At 43.8% G+C, this 18,317-nt stretch overlaps 1 protein-coding gene across 13 annotated transcripts in view; it reads left to right on the plus strand.

Annotated features, from left to right (window-relative positions):
* Positions 1-1,105: 1,105 nt before the first annotated feature.
* obscnb (obscurin, cytoskeletal calmodulin and titin-interacting RhoGEF b) overlaps positions 1,106-18,317 on the plus strand; it is a 64,903-nt gene continuing 47,691 nt past the window's right edge. For all 13 annotated transcript variants that reach the window (XM_080011519.1, XM_080011528.1, XM_080011529.1 and 10 more), the window contains exons 1-21: positions 1,106-1,296; positions 2,929-4,031; positions 6,116-6,385; positions 6,915-7,175; positions 7,643-7,948; positions 8,039-8,305; positions 8,988-9,094; positions 9,189-9,357; positions 10,483-10,758; positions 10,830-11,114; positions 11,298-11,573; positions 11,656-11,937; positions 14,945-15,220; positions 15,301-15,573; positions 15,691-15,957; positions 16,479-16,748; positions 16,833-17,099; positions 17,172-17,438; positions 17,537-17,649; positions 17,791-17,944; positions 18,101-18,262. In XM_080011519.1, coding sequence (XP_079867645.1) covers positions 2,945-4,031; positions 6,116-6,385; positions 6,915-7,175; positions 7,643-7,948; positions 8,039-8,305; positions 8,988-9,094; positions 9,189-9,357; positions 10,483-10,758; positions 10,830-11,114; positions 11,298-11,573; positions 11,656-11,937; positions 14,945-15,220; positions 15,301-15,573; positions 15,691-15,957; positions 16,479-16,748; positions 16,833-17,099; positions 17,172-17,438; positions 17,537-17,649; positions 17,791-17,944; positions 18,101-18,262 — 5,635 coding nt within the window. In that variant the 5' untranslated portion in view covers positions 1,106-1,296; positions 2,929-2,944. The remainder of the gene's footprint in view (positions 1,297-2,928; positions 4,032-6,115; positions 6,386-6,914; positions 7,176-7,642; positions 7,949-8,038; positions 8,306-8,987; positions 9,095-9,188; positions 9,358-10,482; positions 10,759-10,829; positions 11,115-11,297; positions 11,574-11,655; positions 11,938-14,944; positions 15,221-15,300; positions 15,574-15,690; positions 15,958-16,478; positions 16,749-16,832; positions 17,100-17,171; positions 17,439-17,536; positions 17,650-17,790; positions 17,945-18,100; positions 18,263-18,317) is intronic.

The raw sequence follows: 18,317 nt of genomic DNA on the forward strand, positions 1-18,317 counted from the left end.
AAATCAGGGCCCAGTGACCTGCTGCTGTCACTCACTGGCTGCAGGGGAAAGCCCACGAGGGGAAGCAGGAGGAGATGCACGGACACGCACGGTCCTTCTCCACCTGGTGTTCTGGTGCAAAATCATTGATCCTATTGGTGGTGTAACGTGGTATAGTAAAATAAAATGAGGATAAAGACAAAATAGTAAATAAATTAAATATAAAATATGGTAAATATACAATATACATATACAATATACAACAATATACAACAATAGAAGCTACTAATTTAAAAATTAAACAAAATAATGATGACAACTGAAGACGTTATACATTTTTTACAACTGTATTTTTGAACGAAGCTGCCATGTCCCACTGATGGACTGTGTTTTCTACAGGTCATACAAATTAACAAAATACTACACCCAAATTTAATTTACTGGATACAGATGACATCTTGTTTTTGTCAAAAAAAAAACTAAAAATAACCCCACACATTTCTATGTAGGTCCAACGTTAAAGTGGTAATGCATAAGATCAACTGTGTTAAGTGGATTACACCAAGTCCCACAATGCTTTTCACTTCGTGCCTGTGCCTGTACAGTGCATTTTTGCTGGGAAAGAGGCGGGCCCTGCCATCAACAATGGAAATAACCTACACGTAATGGCTGTTTCTCTAAAAAGCCCAAGATAAATACATATGGGATGAATATTAAAAATGGGATTTTCTTTTAAACAAAAACTCAGATATTCACTTTAAAATATGAATAGAGAATAATTGACAGTGCTTGTTTATTGTCTAGGTCAAGTTATGACCTATTAGACCTTGGATATGAGGATAAATTGCCTGGACTCCAGTTAGGAAACCATTTTGTCTGAAGGAGGTAATTAAAATACCGCTGATGATCATTATAATCACAGATCAGTCGGAGCTATAGCCCCGTGCCTGGGATGTGTCAGGGTGGGGTGGGTCTGCTTTCCATCCCCTCTTCACCAGCACCAGGCTCTATCTCATGACAAGGCTATTTTGGAAAGTCGGAAAAGAGGCTGGGCCCAAATCGGCGCGTCAGCTCGGTGCCATCATGAAGTCCTGCGTGTAGGGCGACTGGGGGGGATGTGCCACCACTCTGGATATACACTCATCTGAGGATATTTAAAATCTTTCTCTTTTTTTTTGTTGTTGTGGAATTTAAGAGAGGATCATTGACTAGCCCGCTGGATTATTATCTTTGGGTTATTTGAACATACTTCTGGAGATGTATTAGTACATCGATTGACCACAGGTCTACCTCCTGGAGTGTGTCTGAAGACTCAAGGTAAACAAATAGAACTTAACGTTGGAAAATGTAATTACCCGATTAAAAAAACGTACACGATGACCAATGAGGAGTAGGGAATTGCGGGGTTATGTTTTTATTTTGTGACAATCGTTGCTATGTAAATGAGTGTATTTCAAGCGGCTATCTGGCCCCGCTTCTACAAATGGCCATGGACAGAGACGGGGTCGGACAGCTGAGGTTATTTTGGGACAAGGCGGTTCAGAAGCACTGAGGTGACAAAGTTGGCAAAATGTCATCGTTTGAAAGGCTCTTCCCCCATTTGACCTTGTTATGGGGAAATGCATTTATTGCGTGTCATTAAGGCCTCGCTTTGGCGGGATGTGCGGGAGTCTACCTGTTGGATATGGTGGGCCTCGCGGTGCAGCTTGGCTTGGGGCCAGGTGAGGATTGGGGGCCCCAGACTTGGTGTCTACTGTGGAGATGGAATTTATGCGCACTCTCACAGGGTGTTCGCAGCCACTGGAGGATGTCAGTTGTCTCAGGGGTTTTGAAGCTTTCTTCTTCAGTTTGGCAATTTCATTAACGCCGATTTTTTTAACCATTGCTATGATCATATGATATAACTATTAATTGTTTTGCGATTGTATACAATATGACAAAAAAAAAAAACACCAATATTTTTCCCCCTTTTTTCCAACTGGCGTTACAGGTTGAAAAACAACAAAACGTGTCAAATGTCATAATAAATGACAGGGTAGGGCTGGGTGTTGATTCCAGGATCTCGATAATCATTTCGATTTCCAATTCAATTTCGACACAAAGGCTCACGATTCGATTCAAGATCGATATGGACATCCAACACATCATGAGCATTGCTACCACCTTTTCAGTAAACCATCAAACCAATTTCTGTCTAATATTCAAATTAGAAATGTATATTTATTTGTGAGTATGGTGGTATTTTATCCAAGCACAACTTCCAAACAAATTATTGATATTACAATTTGCAAATTGATTCGGAAATGTAAAAAGTTGAATTGCATTGTATTGATTTTTTTAACCTAGTAAGTAAGTTACCCAGTTTACTCTGTCCATAGATACATTTATCTATAGAGCTTTTGTCACATTTTGTTGGTATCCAGAAATTAGAATGACACACACGATACCGTTGAACACCTATAAGCAGGGGCTGGTCGATATATCAAGATAACATTGATATCAAGATGTGCGACTAGATATCGTCTGGGATATCGTGACTCGGGCAGCATTATAAGTAAAGTAAAGACATTTTCTGAACTTCATACACTGTTCTAACCAATGCCTATACCTGCTTGGTTCTAGTTTCGATATGATTGCAGCTCAAATATTTATCGTGGGGAAATATCTTATGAAAACGCCAGGAGTACCAATAAGTGAAATGATCGATATTGAGGTATTTGGAAAAAATATTTTGTCTATATTGCCCAGCCCTGCTCAGGTATTGGATAAGTCCGAAGCAAAAGTCCAAAGTATTCCAAATGTTTTCATCAGCAATATTTTGAAAACTTACGAAAACGTGTTTGAAACTATAAACTTTTATTAATCCTGGATGGCAAAATGTTTGTTTTTTACTTACATTACCATGGCACTCTCCCCATTCCAATCTATTGATGTTTACTTTGAACGCAGATAACGGAAAAACATAATGGATCAGAACCTGTTTGGAGGGGCTCCCAGGTTCCTCACCCGGCCAAAGGCGTACTCGGTGTGTGTGGGTAAGGATGCCACACTCAGCTGCACCATCGTGGGCAACCCCACCCCGCTGATCACCTGGGAGAAAGAGAAGCTCAGGCTGACGTCCGGAGGCCGTTTCAAGACGGTGGAGGATGGGGACGTGTACCGGCTCACCATCTATGACCTAACGCTGGACGACAGCGGCCAGTACATGTGCCGGGCCAAAAACAACGTCGGGGAGGCTTACGCCGCGGTCACCCTCAAAGTGGGCCTTCCGACGGAGATGGTGCAGAGGGCTCCAGTGTTCACGATGAAGCCCACCTCCGCTCGCGTGGGCCTGGGAAACGACGTGCTGTTCCACTGCCGGGTGGTCGCATATCCCGACGCCAACTTCGACTGGGAGAAGGACGGCCGCTACCTGGGGGAGAGCAACCGCATCAGGATCGTCTCGGACAACGACAGCAGCTCCTTGAGGATCCAAAGCGTACGCAACCTGGACAGCGGCACCTACACCTGCAGGGCGCAGAACTCGGCGGGCCGGGCGCAGACCGCCGCGGCCCTCGCAGTGGACACTCAGGATTCCTGCCACCTCGGAGCGGACAAGAACACCTCCCTGCTCGCTCACCTCCAGAAGCGCAAGGAGGAGATGAAGAAGGACATCTCCATCTATCGCCACGAAGACAGCAGCCCCTCAATTTCCTCCTCCACCGCAACCAGCATCAGGGATGGCTTGAGCGTCCTGACCCTGGACGGCAAACTGAGAGCCTCGGCGCTGGCCAAGCTCCCCAAAGGCGTGTTCACTCGCACCTGCACGGTGACGGAGGGGAAGCACGCCAAGCTCAGCTGCTTCGTGACGGGTCACCCCAAGCCCCACATCACCTGGAGGAAGGACGGATCGAACATCAGCGAGGGCCGTAGGCACGTCATCTACGAGGACCAGGCGGAGAACTTCATCCTCAAGATCCTCTACTGCAAACAGAGCGACAACGGCTTCTACACCTGCAATGCAACCAATATGGCTGGCCAGACCTACAGTGCTGTGTTGGTGATCGTCAAAGGTGAGTTTTCCCTTGAATCGGCCTGGCTGAATCGTTAAGAACTGGTGAGGGATTCGATTGGCATTTTTCCGTGTAGTCTGTTTTCACAAACCATCTCACATGGAGCTTAACTGACAGCCTATTCCTTAAAATCCCCAAGGAATCATGATACGCATGATTTGCGTGTTATGTGTGAGTGTAATGACCATTTATGCACCATTATTTGGCAAATGTATCATAGGTGCCTTGAAGTGGTATTCACTAAGATCTTTGGCGTAATATTCAAGTTCAAGTTCAAGTTCTTGCGTAGAATCATACTGTGAGAAGAAACTGTAAGCTCTTTTCTCCCCAACCAATATCAGCCCAACGCAGTTGGTTGTTTTGTGGAAACTCCCTTCCTTTCTAAAACATATTCACAAAAGTTGGACCAATATTAACCCCTCACAGGATTCTAGGCCCGAAGTAGAACGGTAGGAAAGTGCCGCAATGAATGGGGGAGGTCATATTGTTTTGTTTTTGAACTTGAAGGGCATGAATTTACCACTATGGCACCTGAGGTGACATCTCCCACAAGGCAGCTTTAAATCCTGAGCAAAGAAAAGGTGTCCCTTTCAAGATGTATGACAATGTTTGGCAACGAATCCGACTTAAAATCCAACAAAACATTGCTCAAGTCTGCCCCCTTAACAAGTGCGTCGCTTTCCGTCGCAAGGTTGAACGTTGGCGGACTTGGGAAGGGGGGTGTTGTGTTTCGTCTATTTTCTGCCGGTGATGAGTAGTTTGCAAATGCTATGATGGTCACTCACTAGCCAAACCCACTACAGCACCGATGTTCTGGTGAATTTCTCCTAAGGTCCTGTTTGGCCAAGTACCATGAACATGTAGGTATAAAGCAATTCTCTCCATTCGATGGTGAAGGATTTGCGGTCCGTGTGCTGTCTTGCTGTTGCTGCAAGATAACACATAATACATTATTTGTATACCTAATATAATATATATATATATATATATATATATACATATATATATACATAATACATATTTATATATATATAATTTGATAACATAATTTGTCTTTCCAATGGTAGGCACTTGACGCTGCCCTTTACACCTTGTGTGTGCTCCCGGCAACATTAGAACATTTCATGATCTCAGATCTCCATAAACACCCCTGGGAAAGGCCACTGAGCGCTGCCTGCAAAGCAGACCTATAACTTTTAACACACATGCAAGAGACATTTTGTTAGATAATTAACATTTGACGATGAAACATAACTGCAAAGCGATCATTTCTCTCTCTACAATGCATGAATATGTTTTGATTTTAGATACTAATGAATGGAATTAATTTGGCCAACTCATTTCGTTTTTTCCTATGAGTAGATTACAAGCCACGGCCCCATTTTGATGCAATACTATATTTCACATGGCTTTCCTATGCTATAGTCAGTGCTTAGTCAGTTTGTGGAACCTGATATTTTCTTGACATAATTTTGTATGTGTTTGTGCCAAGACGAAATGAGAAGATTCCCGACTTTCCAGGCAAATGTTAGTTTTACTTTATTGTTAATACATGGCATGATTTAAACAACCCAAGCGTCATCTTCCCCAACTCAAGTTACAGTGTGAGATATTTTAACTCCTGCTACCTGAAGCCGGCTGGGCTGACCGCTTGCTTGGACACCCAATAACAATAATTTATAAATGCCATGTGAAATTGCATGATATTACTACCCAAATATTTATTCATTTATCAGAATCAGAAATATTTTAATAGTCCCAGGGGGAAATAACTTTCGTTACCACTCTAAATCTACATATTTACATACAACATATAATAATTATTAAGAAACATATTTATATATAAATATATATATATAAACATATCTATATACACATGGCAAATGTTTTTTTAATTTATTATCAGATTTTGTCAATTTGGCCAAGGCCTACAGTATAATACAAATACAATTTAAATCAATTTAAATTGAAACACTTACACATCATATAAGTTGGTGTCATGGACATGCTATGGTACATGTACATACAGTATATGTGTGTATATGGACATCTTTGGTTAACCAGTGACCGCCCCGTTGTGCCAGAGCCCAAAGTGCCGTTCAGGAGGAAGCTGCAGGACGTGGAGGTCCAGGAGAAGGAGTCGGCCATGCTGATGTGCGAGGTTCCCGTTCAGGCCACACAGACCAACTGGTTCATGGAGGAAACACGTCTGGAGCAGAGCACCAAGTACCGCATGGAGGAGGAGGGAACCCTGCGCCTCCTGACCATCCACAACGTCACCACCAACGACGACGCCGTCTACATCTGTGAGATGAAGGAGGGCAGCCGCACCGTGGCCGAGCTCACCGTTCTGGGTAGGGATGAGCCGTGGACTGGTTCTGTATGGATGCCCTCGCCTCCATACGCTATACAGTATTCACAATATGTGACAGCTTTGAAAGGCTGCTGAGAGCTCACATAGTGAAAGTGGAGTCAATTTCATCTCCGGTCTCGGGGAATTTCCCATAGCATATTTCTTATGTAATATGTTGTTCTGTAATTCTGTTCATGGTTGAATCATTAGGAATGCTTGACTTTTTGGTTCAATCTTCTTTTTGAATAACTATAAAATTGAGCTTTGGGAAGTGGGTGGAAAAATTCTTAGCAAACCTATTCAAGTAATTTTTTTAAACTAACAAACATCTGGAAAAATCTCTGTGTGATTGGCCTAATTCTCAGCACAACAATTGATGTATCCATCTATCTATCGATATTAAATAATATAGATAGTAACGTAATTACACTAATAGTTCTGCAACAAAAATTCAGTGGCGGCTGGTGGAAATCTGGAAGGCCACTATTTATTTACCAATTCAATCCCTTTCTATATATTTTCTTTACCAGGCAACATCACCAAGAAGCTTCCACGGAGGACGGTGGTCCCAATCAGCGACACCGTCATCTTCTGCGTGGAGCTGGAGCACCCCTGCCCGGACGCCTACTGGACACGCAACGGCGAGAAGCTGAAGCAGGATTCCCGTGTGTCCATCGCCTGCGTGCTCAGACAGTACACGCTCACCATCAGAGACTGCCAGGTGAACGATTCGGGAGAAGTGGCCTTCGTGGCCGGAGACTGCAAGACCTCCACTCGGTTCTCCGTTTCCGGTGAGGGTCAGACGGCTGCGGTTTCTGTAATTGCAGCCATTTGCAGTCTGGAATATACACCCACTAATCCTGCTGACAATGAAAGTAGCGTGGAATTACAGGCTATGCAAGATGATGATCTGCAGTTCCCTGATAATTTCTTATTATTTCCAAAAACCTTGTTTCTGTGTTCACCATATTAATGTAGACTGTGTAGTCAAATTAGTAGCAGGACTTTCGCTTTCCCAACCCGGAATTATCCATCTCTGATCAAGATTATATAAAATATTATAAAGAAAATAATGAAAAAAAAAAAGTATATATATATATATAAAATATTATAAAAAAATATATATATATATAAAAAAAAATATATATATATATATATATATATACATATATATATATAATATTTTATATAATGTGGATCAGAGATGGAAGAATAAATACGTAAAAAAGAATAACAAATTATTAAATTTTTCCTTTAGCTGCAAGGAAGCATCCTCCAGATCCCCCAGTCGATGCCGTGGTGCAGAGCAAGACCGACTCCTCCATTACCCTGCAGTGGTCCCCCCCTGACAGCGACCGCCCTGTGCCCATCAAGGGCTACGTGGTTGAGAGGAGGAAGGTGGGTGCCCAGACCTGGCAGAGATGCAACGTCATGGAAACCATCGTCTCCACCGAGACCACCGTCTGCAACTTCACAGAGGAGGCCAGCTACCAGTTTCGCATTTCTGCCGTTAACGACTTTGGCCAGAGCCCCCACCTAGAGGTGCCTGGAAGCTTCTACCTAGGTAAGGCCTTTAATGCATAAATATGTGACCACATTGAGTGTTTGGTGTGTTTTTTCCCCTCACATTGAGTTTTTTGATCATCTCCTTAAGAGCCCACAGCAGAATTGAAGAAGGGCCTCAGTGACTTCACCGCCATCACCGGGGAGGAGGCCTCCATCTCCGTGGAACTGTCCACGGTTTGCTCCGGCTTCTGGTCCCTGAACGGCCGCATGCTCCGCAGCGGAGCTGACTACCTCATCACCCGCTCCAAGAACACGCACACGTTGGTCATCCGGGTGGTGACCAAGGAGCTGAACGGAGCTCAGGTCAAATTTGTGGGAGGTGGCTCGGAGACCAGTTGCATCCTAAGTGTGAAGGGTAGGCACCTCACTCAGACTTAAATATCCGCAGTTTGAAATTATGTTTTTCACATGGTTAACTGTTGAAAAGGGCCCTAAACAATTGTTAGGAGTGCTTTGAGGATTATTTGAGAATTGCTTGGAGCAATTGAAGACTACTCTGACCAATTCTCTAATAATTCAAGAGAAAGAATGATTGAAAATAATTTGCTAAGGAATGATCATGATCCTTCAATGTCGGTTTTGGACTGTCCAAAACATTGATGACCCAAAACAGAAATTAAGTATAGTATTTACTTACAGTACTACTGCTACTTCTACTATGAGAGCACATTGAGTTGAATGTTTTCTGTGAATATTGTTATACAAATAAAGGCTATTATTATTATTATTATTATTATTATTATTATTATTGTTATTATTGTTGTTGTTGTTGTTGTTGTTGTTGTTGTTGTTGTTGTTGTTGCACTAATTATAATAATTGTTATACTGTTTGGTTGGCTTCTACTCATGTAAACCGCTTTATCTGTTATCTATGAAAGGTACGGTACAAATAAAGGATATTATTATTATTATTATTATTATTATTAACTATTAGTTCATACCTCCTCGGGGGGTTGAATGTTTACTGTAGAATAACTTGGGGGCATTATTAGAGTGAACCTCTAATAAAATAATGGTTTTGACGCCTCTATTTGCAGCTCCACCTGTCAGGTTCATCAGCAAGTCAGGGCAGATGGAGGTGGTGACCTGCAACACTGAATCCACCGCTCAGCTGACAACCGAGGTGTCCGATTACGATGCAAAGGTGTGTAATTGAGATGTGGGAAAAAAACGTTTTGTTTGTTTTTTCTCTTCTGCGATATTTTCCTGTTATTCCTTTTTTCTTTATGGGTCTCCAGGTTGTTTGGATGCGAAATGGAAAGGAGGTAAAAGTAGGGAAAAAGTACGAATATGTGATCACAGACCGCAAGAGGATCCTGATGGTTCACAACGTTACGGAGGACGACGTTGGCATCTATGAGTGCCTTTTGGACAGTGATAGAATGTCCCTGCAACTCGCCCTTAAAGGTAAAACCAAATATAAAGTAAATTTACACATCCAAATTCAATGTATTCCTTCAATACAGAATATGCAGCACTGCCATTGGAATGCAAAGCAAAGCTCTTCTCAAATGCTATTCCTTCTCAATGCTGAGATTTTGAGGCCTCAAAGTGCAGACAGCCTCTCAGGCGTTACGTGACACACTGAAACCGGAGCCACACTGATGGCTGCGAGCAGGTGCTCTGATCCATCAGACAGAGGAAAGAGCTCTCTGTCATCACGTTATCAACTCTAGTAGGGTTAGGGTTAGGGTTACAACAACAAATCCCCCAAACATCAAATTTTAGCGCAGCCATTCCCAAACTTAAAGTCCCTCTAAAGCAAAAATAAATGTGTTCTGAGGTTGTCACACCACAGAAAAACCACCCAGCCAAATTTGAATGATTAAAAAAAAGGATATAAAAGTATATATAATGTGGTTTCAAAATCGTGGAGAAAACAAAGGCAGTGTCCTCTGTTCTGAGACTGTGCCTCTCGCGGCCCACCTGCTGTACCTCCACGGCCCAGGGGGCCGCCACAATTTAGTGAATGAGAAAGACAGTTGTCAAACAAAAGCTCCTGCGCGGTGCCCCGGTGGCTCGGGGTTCAGTGCACTGCTGCCTCACTGTAAGGCGGTTCGGGTTGGAACAGAAACTCCACAACTTTCTGTGTATAGTTTGCATGATCTCCCATGTTCACGTTCTGGTTTCTTCCCATCTTAGAAGACTTATAAATGTATGTTAGGGTTAGATGCTCTTGCAAATGCCCCTGACTAAGACATCGGCTGTAGAGCTGGAGTTGGTCCCCGGGTGCTGTGCTATGGCTCCCCACTTTTCCTAGTTAGGATGGTAAAATGCAGAGGACAAAGTTCGCAACAGGGATCAATCAAGTGTATCTTCTTCTTCATGCACGACCTTGATTGAAAATGCTAAATTACACAGAAGAAGTGGGTTGAACAGGTTTATTTAGCCTCAGCTGTGAAGTCATGGAGGATTGCAGTGGTGGGTACCCCTTGCTGTCCCACGGCAATGGTGTTAGTAAATAGGTGTCTCCTGGCCCATAGCCTAAGTGACAATTTATCCTGCTTTATTGATGATCTCTGTTTCTCTAAGATGGACCTGTAAAGTTCATCAACAAGCCTCGAGGTCCAATGGGACTGGCCCTGGCCCTGACAGGGGACCTCGAACTGACCTGCGAGGTGTCTTCAGCCAGCGGAGTTGTCGTGTGGAAGAAAGAGCAAACAGAGGTTACCGAAGACCAAAGAACCACTATTATCTCTAAAGGCACTCAGAGGAGGCTGGTTATCAAAAATGCTAAAAAAGGCGATGAAGGACAATACTCCTGCGAAACTGCCAGGGACAGAATCACATTCCAGGTCAAGATCAAAGGTGAGGCTTTTCTTACTGGAGCTTCAAAGAACATTTCAACAACATTTTAACAAAAACTGTTTTTATTACAGAAACCCAAGCGGCCCAAGCTGCCTTCTCCAACAAGTCATTGGTCCAGAAGGAGGTGAAAGCCACTCTCTCCCAGAAAGCCACTCTGAGCTGTGAGGTGTCTGACACCAAGACGGCGGTGAAATGGTACAAGGATGGTAAGCTGCTCATCTCCAGCAAGACTATCTACTCTGAGACAAAAGGCAACACTTGCCAGCTGGTGATTGAAAAAGTTGAGAAGACGGATGGTGGAGAGTACACCTGTGAAGCTGGCGGAGAGAAGCTGGTCTTCAAGATATATGTATCAGGTAGGACTAATAAACGTACTGCCATACAATAATGTTGTTCATCTGAAATCAGGTCAGCTCTTGGTGCTGTTTTTATAGAGACAAGTTTTGCCAGAGGGTTAAAGAATATTATTTGAGGATCGATTTGTTCTCAAGTGCTGACATGATTGTTCTCCATGTGCTCCTCAACAATGTCTTCCTTAGAGGCTCTGTCAGCCTTCTCCAACAAGGATTCCATCCAGAAGGTGGTGAAAGCTTCTCTCTCCCAGAAAGCCACTCTCAGCTGCGAGGTGTCGGACACCAAGACGGAGGTGAAATGGTACAAGGACGGCAAGCTGCTCACCTCCAGCAAGACAGTCTACGCTGAGACAAAAGGCAAGACTCGCCAGCTGGTGATTGAAAAGGTTCAGAAGACTGACAGTGGAGAGTACACCTGTGAAGCTGGAACTGAGAAACTAGTGTATAAGTTACAGGTGGCAGGTAAGATATATCTACCATTTTGCTCTATCTCAGTAGAATTAGCCTTTATTACAACACACTTACCCACAATTTATTTCTACAGACAGCCAAGTCAAGTCGGCCTTCTCCAACAAGGACTCCGTCCAGAAGGAGGTGAAAGCTACTGTCTCCCAGAAAGCCACTCTGAGCTGCGAGGTGTCTGACAGCAAGACCGAGGTGAAATGGTACAAGGACGGCAAGCTGCTCACCTCCAGCAGGACAGTCCATACTGAGTCAAAGGGAAAGAGTCGTCAGCTCCTGATTGATAGTGTGGAGAAGAAGGATGCTGGAGAATACACCTGTGAAGCTGGAACTGAAAAAATGGTCTTTAAGTTACAGGTAGCAGGTAAGGGGGTTATCATCTTTCATGTCCATGTTTTGTTCAAAAAAGATTGTGCTTATGTGGTGTGTGACAACTTTAGAGGATTTGGAGTGGAATTGAAGGGGGGGGGGGCAAAGAAATATGTGTGTATTTAACAGAAGACGATCATTTTGAGGATAAATTCAATGTTTCCCTGACGCAATTGTCTGCATTTGCTATGTTGTTGTCTAGTCCAGGTGTGCCACTGTTTGTGGTTGTTTGTACATTTTAAATGTCTGTATTTACTTGTCTTTAAGTTGCTTGGAGCTTGGAAGCTTTAAAGGATTTGGGGTGGAATTGAGGGGAAAAAAGCCTTAGAAATATGTATGCATTTAACAGAAGAGGACCATTTTGAGGGGACATTCAATGTTTCCCTGACACTATTGTCTGCATTTGCAATGTTGTTGTCTAGTTCAGATGTGCCCCTGTGTGTGGTTGTTTGTACATTTTAAATAGGCTCAGGGGTCATTGTCTTTTGTCTCCTTCAATCTGTGGAGTTCGTCTCAAGTCAGATTGTGCATATTTGGTGCATGGCAACTTCAGTGGCTCTGGAGTGGAATGGAAGAGAACCCCCCCAGAAATGTACTATATGTAAATTAAGAGATCCATTTTGAAGGTACAGACAATGTATGTCGGCTGCAATGTTGCTGTGTGGTCCAGATGGGTCCATATTTGTGGTTGCTTGTTGGTTTTATTACACGTCTGCATTTGATGCACAGTATTTGCTTTGCTTTGATTTTTTGATGTACTTTGATGGTTGGATGTTGAACTTGCTGGCTGACCTAGTGATATTTCAACTTAGTGCACTTTGCTACTTAAAGGGGAATCTATTCCTGTTTGTTGTTTGATGATGTCTCAAAGCATCTAACTAAAGGTATCATAATGCTCCCACACCCTTACATTAAAAACTTCTACAGACACCCAAGTCAAGTCTGGCATCTCCACCAAGGATTCCGTCCAGAAGGAGGTGAAAGCTACAGACACCCAAGTCAAGTCGGCCATCTCCACCAAGGATTCCGTCCAGAAGGAGGTGAACACTACAGACACCCAAGTCAAGTCGGCCTTCTCCAACAAGGATTTCGTCCAGAAGGAGGTGAAAACTACAGACACCCAAGTCAAGTCAGGCATCTCCACCAAGGACTCTGTCCAGAAGGAGGTGAAAGCTACAGACACCCAAATCAAGTTGGGCATCTCCACCAAGGATTCCATCCAGAAGGAGGTGAACACTACAGCCACCCAAGTCAAGTCGGCCTTCTCCAACAAGGATTCTGTCCAGAAGGAGGTGAAAACTACAGACACCCAAGTCAAGTCAGGCATCTCCACCAAGGACTCTGTCCAGAGGGAGGTGAAAGCTAGCGACAACCAAGTCAAGTTGGGCATCTCCACCAAGGATTCCAGCCAGAAGGACATGAAAACTACAGACACCAAAATCAAGTTGGGCATCCCCACCCAGGACTCTGTCCAGAAGGACATGAAAGCTACAGACACCCAAGTCAGGTCAGCCTTCTCCAACAAAGATTCCATGCGGAAGGAGGTGAAAACTACAGACACCCAAGTCAAGTCTGTCACCTCCACCAAGGACTCCGTCCAGAAGGAGGTGAAAGCTACAGACACCCAAGTCAAGTTGGGCATCACCACCAAGGATTCCGGCCAGAAGGACATGAAAACTACAGACACCAAAATCAAGTCGGGCATCCCCACCCAGGACTCTGTCCAGAAAGATGTGAAAGCTACAGACACCCAAGTCAAGTCGGCCTTCTCCAACAAAGATTCCGCTCATAAGGAGGTGAAAACTACAGACACCCAAGTCAAGGCTTTTACCTCCACCAAGGACTCCGTCCAGAAGGAGGTAAAAGCTACAGACCCCCAAGTCAAGTTGGGCATCACCACCAAGGATTCCGGCCAGAAGGAAGTGAAAGCTACAGACACCAAAGTCAAGTCGAGCATCTCCGCCAAGGACTCTGTCCAGAAGGAGGTGAAAGCTACAGACACCCAAGTCAAGTCGGGCATCTCCAACAAGGATTCCGTCCAGAAGGAGGTGGAGACTACAGACACCCAAGTCAAGTCGGGCTCCTTCCACAAGGACTCTGTCCAGAAGGAGGTGAAAGCTACAGACGCCCAAGTCAAGTCGGCCTTCTCCAACACGGACTCTGTCCAGAAGGAAGTGAAAGCTACCCTCTCCCAGGAAGCCACTCTCAGCTGCGAGGTGTCTGACATCAAGACAGAGGTGAAATGGTACAAGGATGGCAAGCTGATCACCTCCACCAGGATAGTCCATACTGAGTCAAAGGGAAAGAGTCGACAGCTGCTGATTGACAGTGTGACGAAGAAGGATGCTGGAGCATACACCTGTGAATCTGGAACTGAAAAACTGGTCTTTAAATTACATGTTGCAGGTAGGAAGAAGGTGGCGTCTGCTGTTTGTGAGAATGTAGACATTTGTACATTAAGGACTATTTTGTATGTTACATTTGATTTTATCGCATTGTTAATTTCTCAAGGGTGTCTAAATGGTTAGCTCGACGTTAACTTGTTACATTTGTTCTACTTCTTTGAATCCTGTCATCGGCCCCCTGTTGTTGTCTTTGTTTGATCAGTTGGCTGTTGGGTTTGGGTTCATTTTGTACAGAGTAACTGATGCAGAGGCTGGATTCAAACAATAATTGCTCTTTTTAACTGATAGACTATAATACACCTTTTTGAAACTATTTCAAATAGATTATTTACAGATGTTGCTTTGTATAATATTTTGATGTGTTTTCATAAAACTAACTTTTTAACCATTTATCGGTAATGCAATAACCGTACACAGTAGAAACAGTCAGATGTGTCAAAGGAAAGCATTATTATTCACAATATTTACATAAAATGTTATTTTTATGTTAATATTGTGAATAATAATGCTTTCCTTTGACACATCTTAAATATATTTTGTAAATATCCAATTTAATAGTTAAATAAATATGATGTGGTTCGACTATTTACCCAACAGACGCCCAGCCAGTATTCTCTAACAAGGAGTCAGTTCAAAAGGAGGTGAAAGCTACTCTCTCCCAGAAAGCCACTCTGAGCTGTGAGGTGTCTGACATTAAGATGGAGGTGAAATGGTACAAGGATGGCAAGCTGCTCACCTCCAGCAAGACAGTCCATACAGATTCAAAGGGAAAGAGCCGTCAGCTGGTGATAGACAGTGTGGAGAAGAAGGATGCTGGAGAGTACACCTGTGAGGCAGGAGGAGAAAAGCTGGTGTTTAGGCTTCAGACGGCAGGTAAAGTGTCCCCAAAACGCCCGCCATGACTGGCATCCTCACCCTTCAATGCTTTACAGCTATTCTTACCCCTGTGGCAGATCCAGCTGCAAAATTCCAGAGGAAGTCTGTGAAAGACTCATGCATCGTCCAAGCAAATGAGAAGATAGTTTTGACTCTGGAGCTGACCACAGAGAGCGCCACTGTGAGGTGGTTTAGGGATGGAGTGCAGCTGAAGGAAGGCAGCAAATATGAAATGAAGAAAGATGGCCTTTCTCGAACACTAATAGTCAAATCCACTGAAGCCAAAGACAGCGGAACATACGCCTGTCATACCACTGATGACAAGCTGGAGTTCAAAGTCCAGGTCAAAGGTTAGTATCCCAGTATTTCATATATTGAGCATTTATAAGCCTTACAGGAATAAACTGTATCACCCATATCCTCTAGCTTCATGTCTTCAGATAATCTGAGTAACTGTCTCCATTTAGATTCACCTTTGAAGTTTGCGCTACCTTTGAAGTCCATTGCAATGGAGTTGGGAGGCACGCTCAGCCTGGTGTGTGAGCTAAACCGAGCATCGGGAGATGTTCTCTGGCGCCACAACGGTCATGAGATCAAGCCTGGTGGAAGGATGATTGTCAGCACAGAAGGCGCAAAGCGCATTCTTACTGTGAGCGCCTTGACTAAAGAGGATGAGGGAGAATACATCTGCGAATGTAGCACTGACAAGACCTCTGCTCAGGTCACCACAAAGGGTAACAAAATCTTTCTCTAAACGTTATGTCTGTAATAGGGTTAACACAGGCACAACGGGCCTTAGTCACAAAATAGCCTACGCAACCAATGTAGGATTCATAAAACACAGTTCCTCTATTTTGTATTCCGTCATCTGGTAACCAGTGTATATGTTGTTCCCAAACTGGATACTCGTTCCTGTTAATTGGCATAGGTAGACGTCTTGTTACCACTATAAAAAGCATGCAGACTTAGCCATGGTCAAAGGAATCAAGAAGAAGTTTATGGCACTCTCAGGGAACATTTTTCACGGCCTGTGAAGAAGCACTTTCTCTCTCACATCATACCATGTTCCTCAATCAGACATACAGTACCTTAAATATTGATCACACCGCCATACCATGTTGTGTGACTGAGGCCCAATGTTTTACTATCCAAGACGAGACCAAGACAAGACCGAGACATCAACACGATGTTCCTGTAAGACCCTCAATATTCTTTAAACATTTCCCAATCATCTGGTGTTTTTTCTTCCTTTCAGCACCCAGACAAGTGAGGCTCACAGCCAAACTGAACAATATCGCTGCAGTGGACGGCAAAGACGCCATTTTTAAGTGCACCGTCACTCCAGCAGATGTCATCGTCAAATGGTTCCACAACAATATACCCCTCATGTCTGGGCCCAAGTATAAGATCGAGCAAGGGGGCACCAGCCACTCTCTCACCATCACCGCTGTCACCCAGGAGGATGCTGGAGAAATCAGCATGGACGCAGAGGGCAAGGGCTGCAGAGCTACCCTGCAAGTGCAACGTAAGGACATGAATGGAATTGTGGGAAACAAAAATTTACTTTTGTGAACAATTAAATATCTTTCAAATTCTGCACCCCTCCCAGAAGTTCCTGTGACTTTTAAGAAGAAGTTAGAGAACCTGAACGTGGAGGAGCAGCGCGAGGTGAAGCTTGAGGTGGAGCTTAGTAAGCTATCGGCGGAGGTCAGGTGGATGAAGAACGGCATAGTGCTGCAGCCCACAGGCAACATGGAGGTTCGGGTTGACGGAGCCAAGCAGACCCTGTACTTCAAGGCTGTGACTTACGCCGACCGTGGACTCTACACCTGCGAAACTCTGGACGACAAGACCCAGGCCAAGCTCACTGTAGAGAGTAAGATTGATTACTATTTGAATTTCTCTTTTGTTTCTAAGACGCAGCTAATAACATCCTCTTTTATTTTAGTGAGAAAGACAAACGTAGTGAAGGGACTGGGGGAAACCAAGGCTCATGAGACGGAGACTGTCACTTTGGAAGTTGAGCTCAGCCAGCCTGATGTCGAAGGCTCCTGGACCAGGGATGGGGCCAAGATCAAGAAGGGGCCCAACTGCCTTATCACAGCTCTGGGAAAGAAGCACGCCCTTACAATCTCCCAGCTCAAGATGGAGGACGCTGGAACAATCACTTTCCAAGCAGAAGGCGTCCATACCTCTGGCAAACTAATCGTTGCAGGTTTAATTGGCTATTTGGCAATAATCCGTTCAACCAATTTTGTTAGTTTCTGGTCTTATGGAACTTGTGTTGTTGACCAATAAGTGTTGCCTTCACAGAGCTGGCTGCTATGATCTCGAAGCCTATTATGGATCTCAGTGTGCCTGAGAAGGAGAAGGTCACGTTTGAGTGTGAAGTGTCTAGAACAAATGCGGACGTTAAGTGGTTCAAGGTGAGGAATCATAAGCTGTCTCCTGTGAATATACTGTATGCAGTATCTCTGGAGAGAGATAGCATGGCAGATACTTCCAGATCATAATAAGAAATAAGCATGCAGGAAATGCAGTAATGCTGAATAGCCACACTTTCACAGGGTGACACGGAACTGAAACCAGGAAAGAGCCTTGGTATCTATTCCCATGGCTGCAAGCGCAGCCTGCTCATCCATAAATGCACCCCTGGAGATCAAGGCACCTACATCTGTCGCACTACCGATGATAACACATCAGCCAAACTTACTGTCCATGGTAATTTGTATTCATTTGAACAATGTCATTACGAAAGAAATGAACTGTAATTATCCTAGTCATTACCTACATTGTGAAGGAGATTTTACATTATTATTACTAATATTATTATTATTATTATTATTACTGATTATTATTTTGATATTATCCCTGCAGCCAGAGATATTAAGATTGTTAAGAAGCTGGAGGATGTGGAGGTGATGGAGAAAGAGAGCGCCTCGTTTGTATGTGAAATTTCGCATGACGAGGTGGACTGCCAGTGGTTCAAAGGAAACAGCAAGCTCAAGGTCGGGGAGAACATTAAGATGAGACAAGAGGGTGAGGTCACACAAAATAAGAAGAATAAAGAAAACATTTCAATACATATACTGTA

Source organism: Zeus faber (genome assembly GCF_960531495.2).
Source record: "Zeus faber genome assembly, chromosome: 12".
Taxonomy (NCBI): domain Eukaryota; kingdom Metazoa; phylum Chordata; class Actinopteri; order Zeiformes; family Zeidae; genus Zeus; species Zeus faber.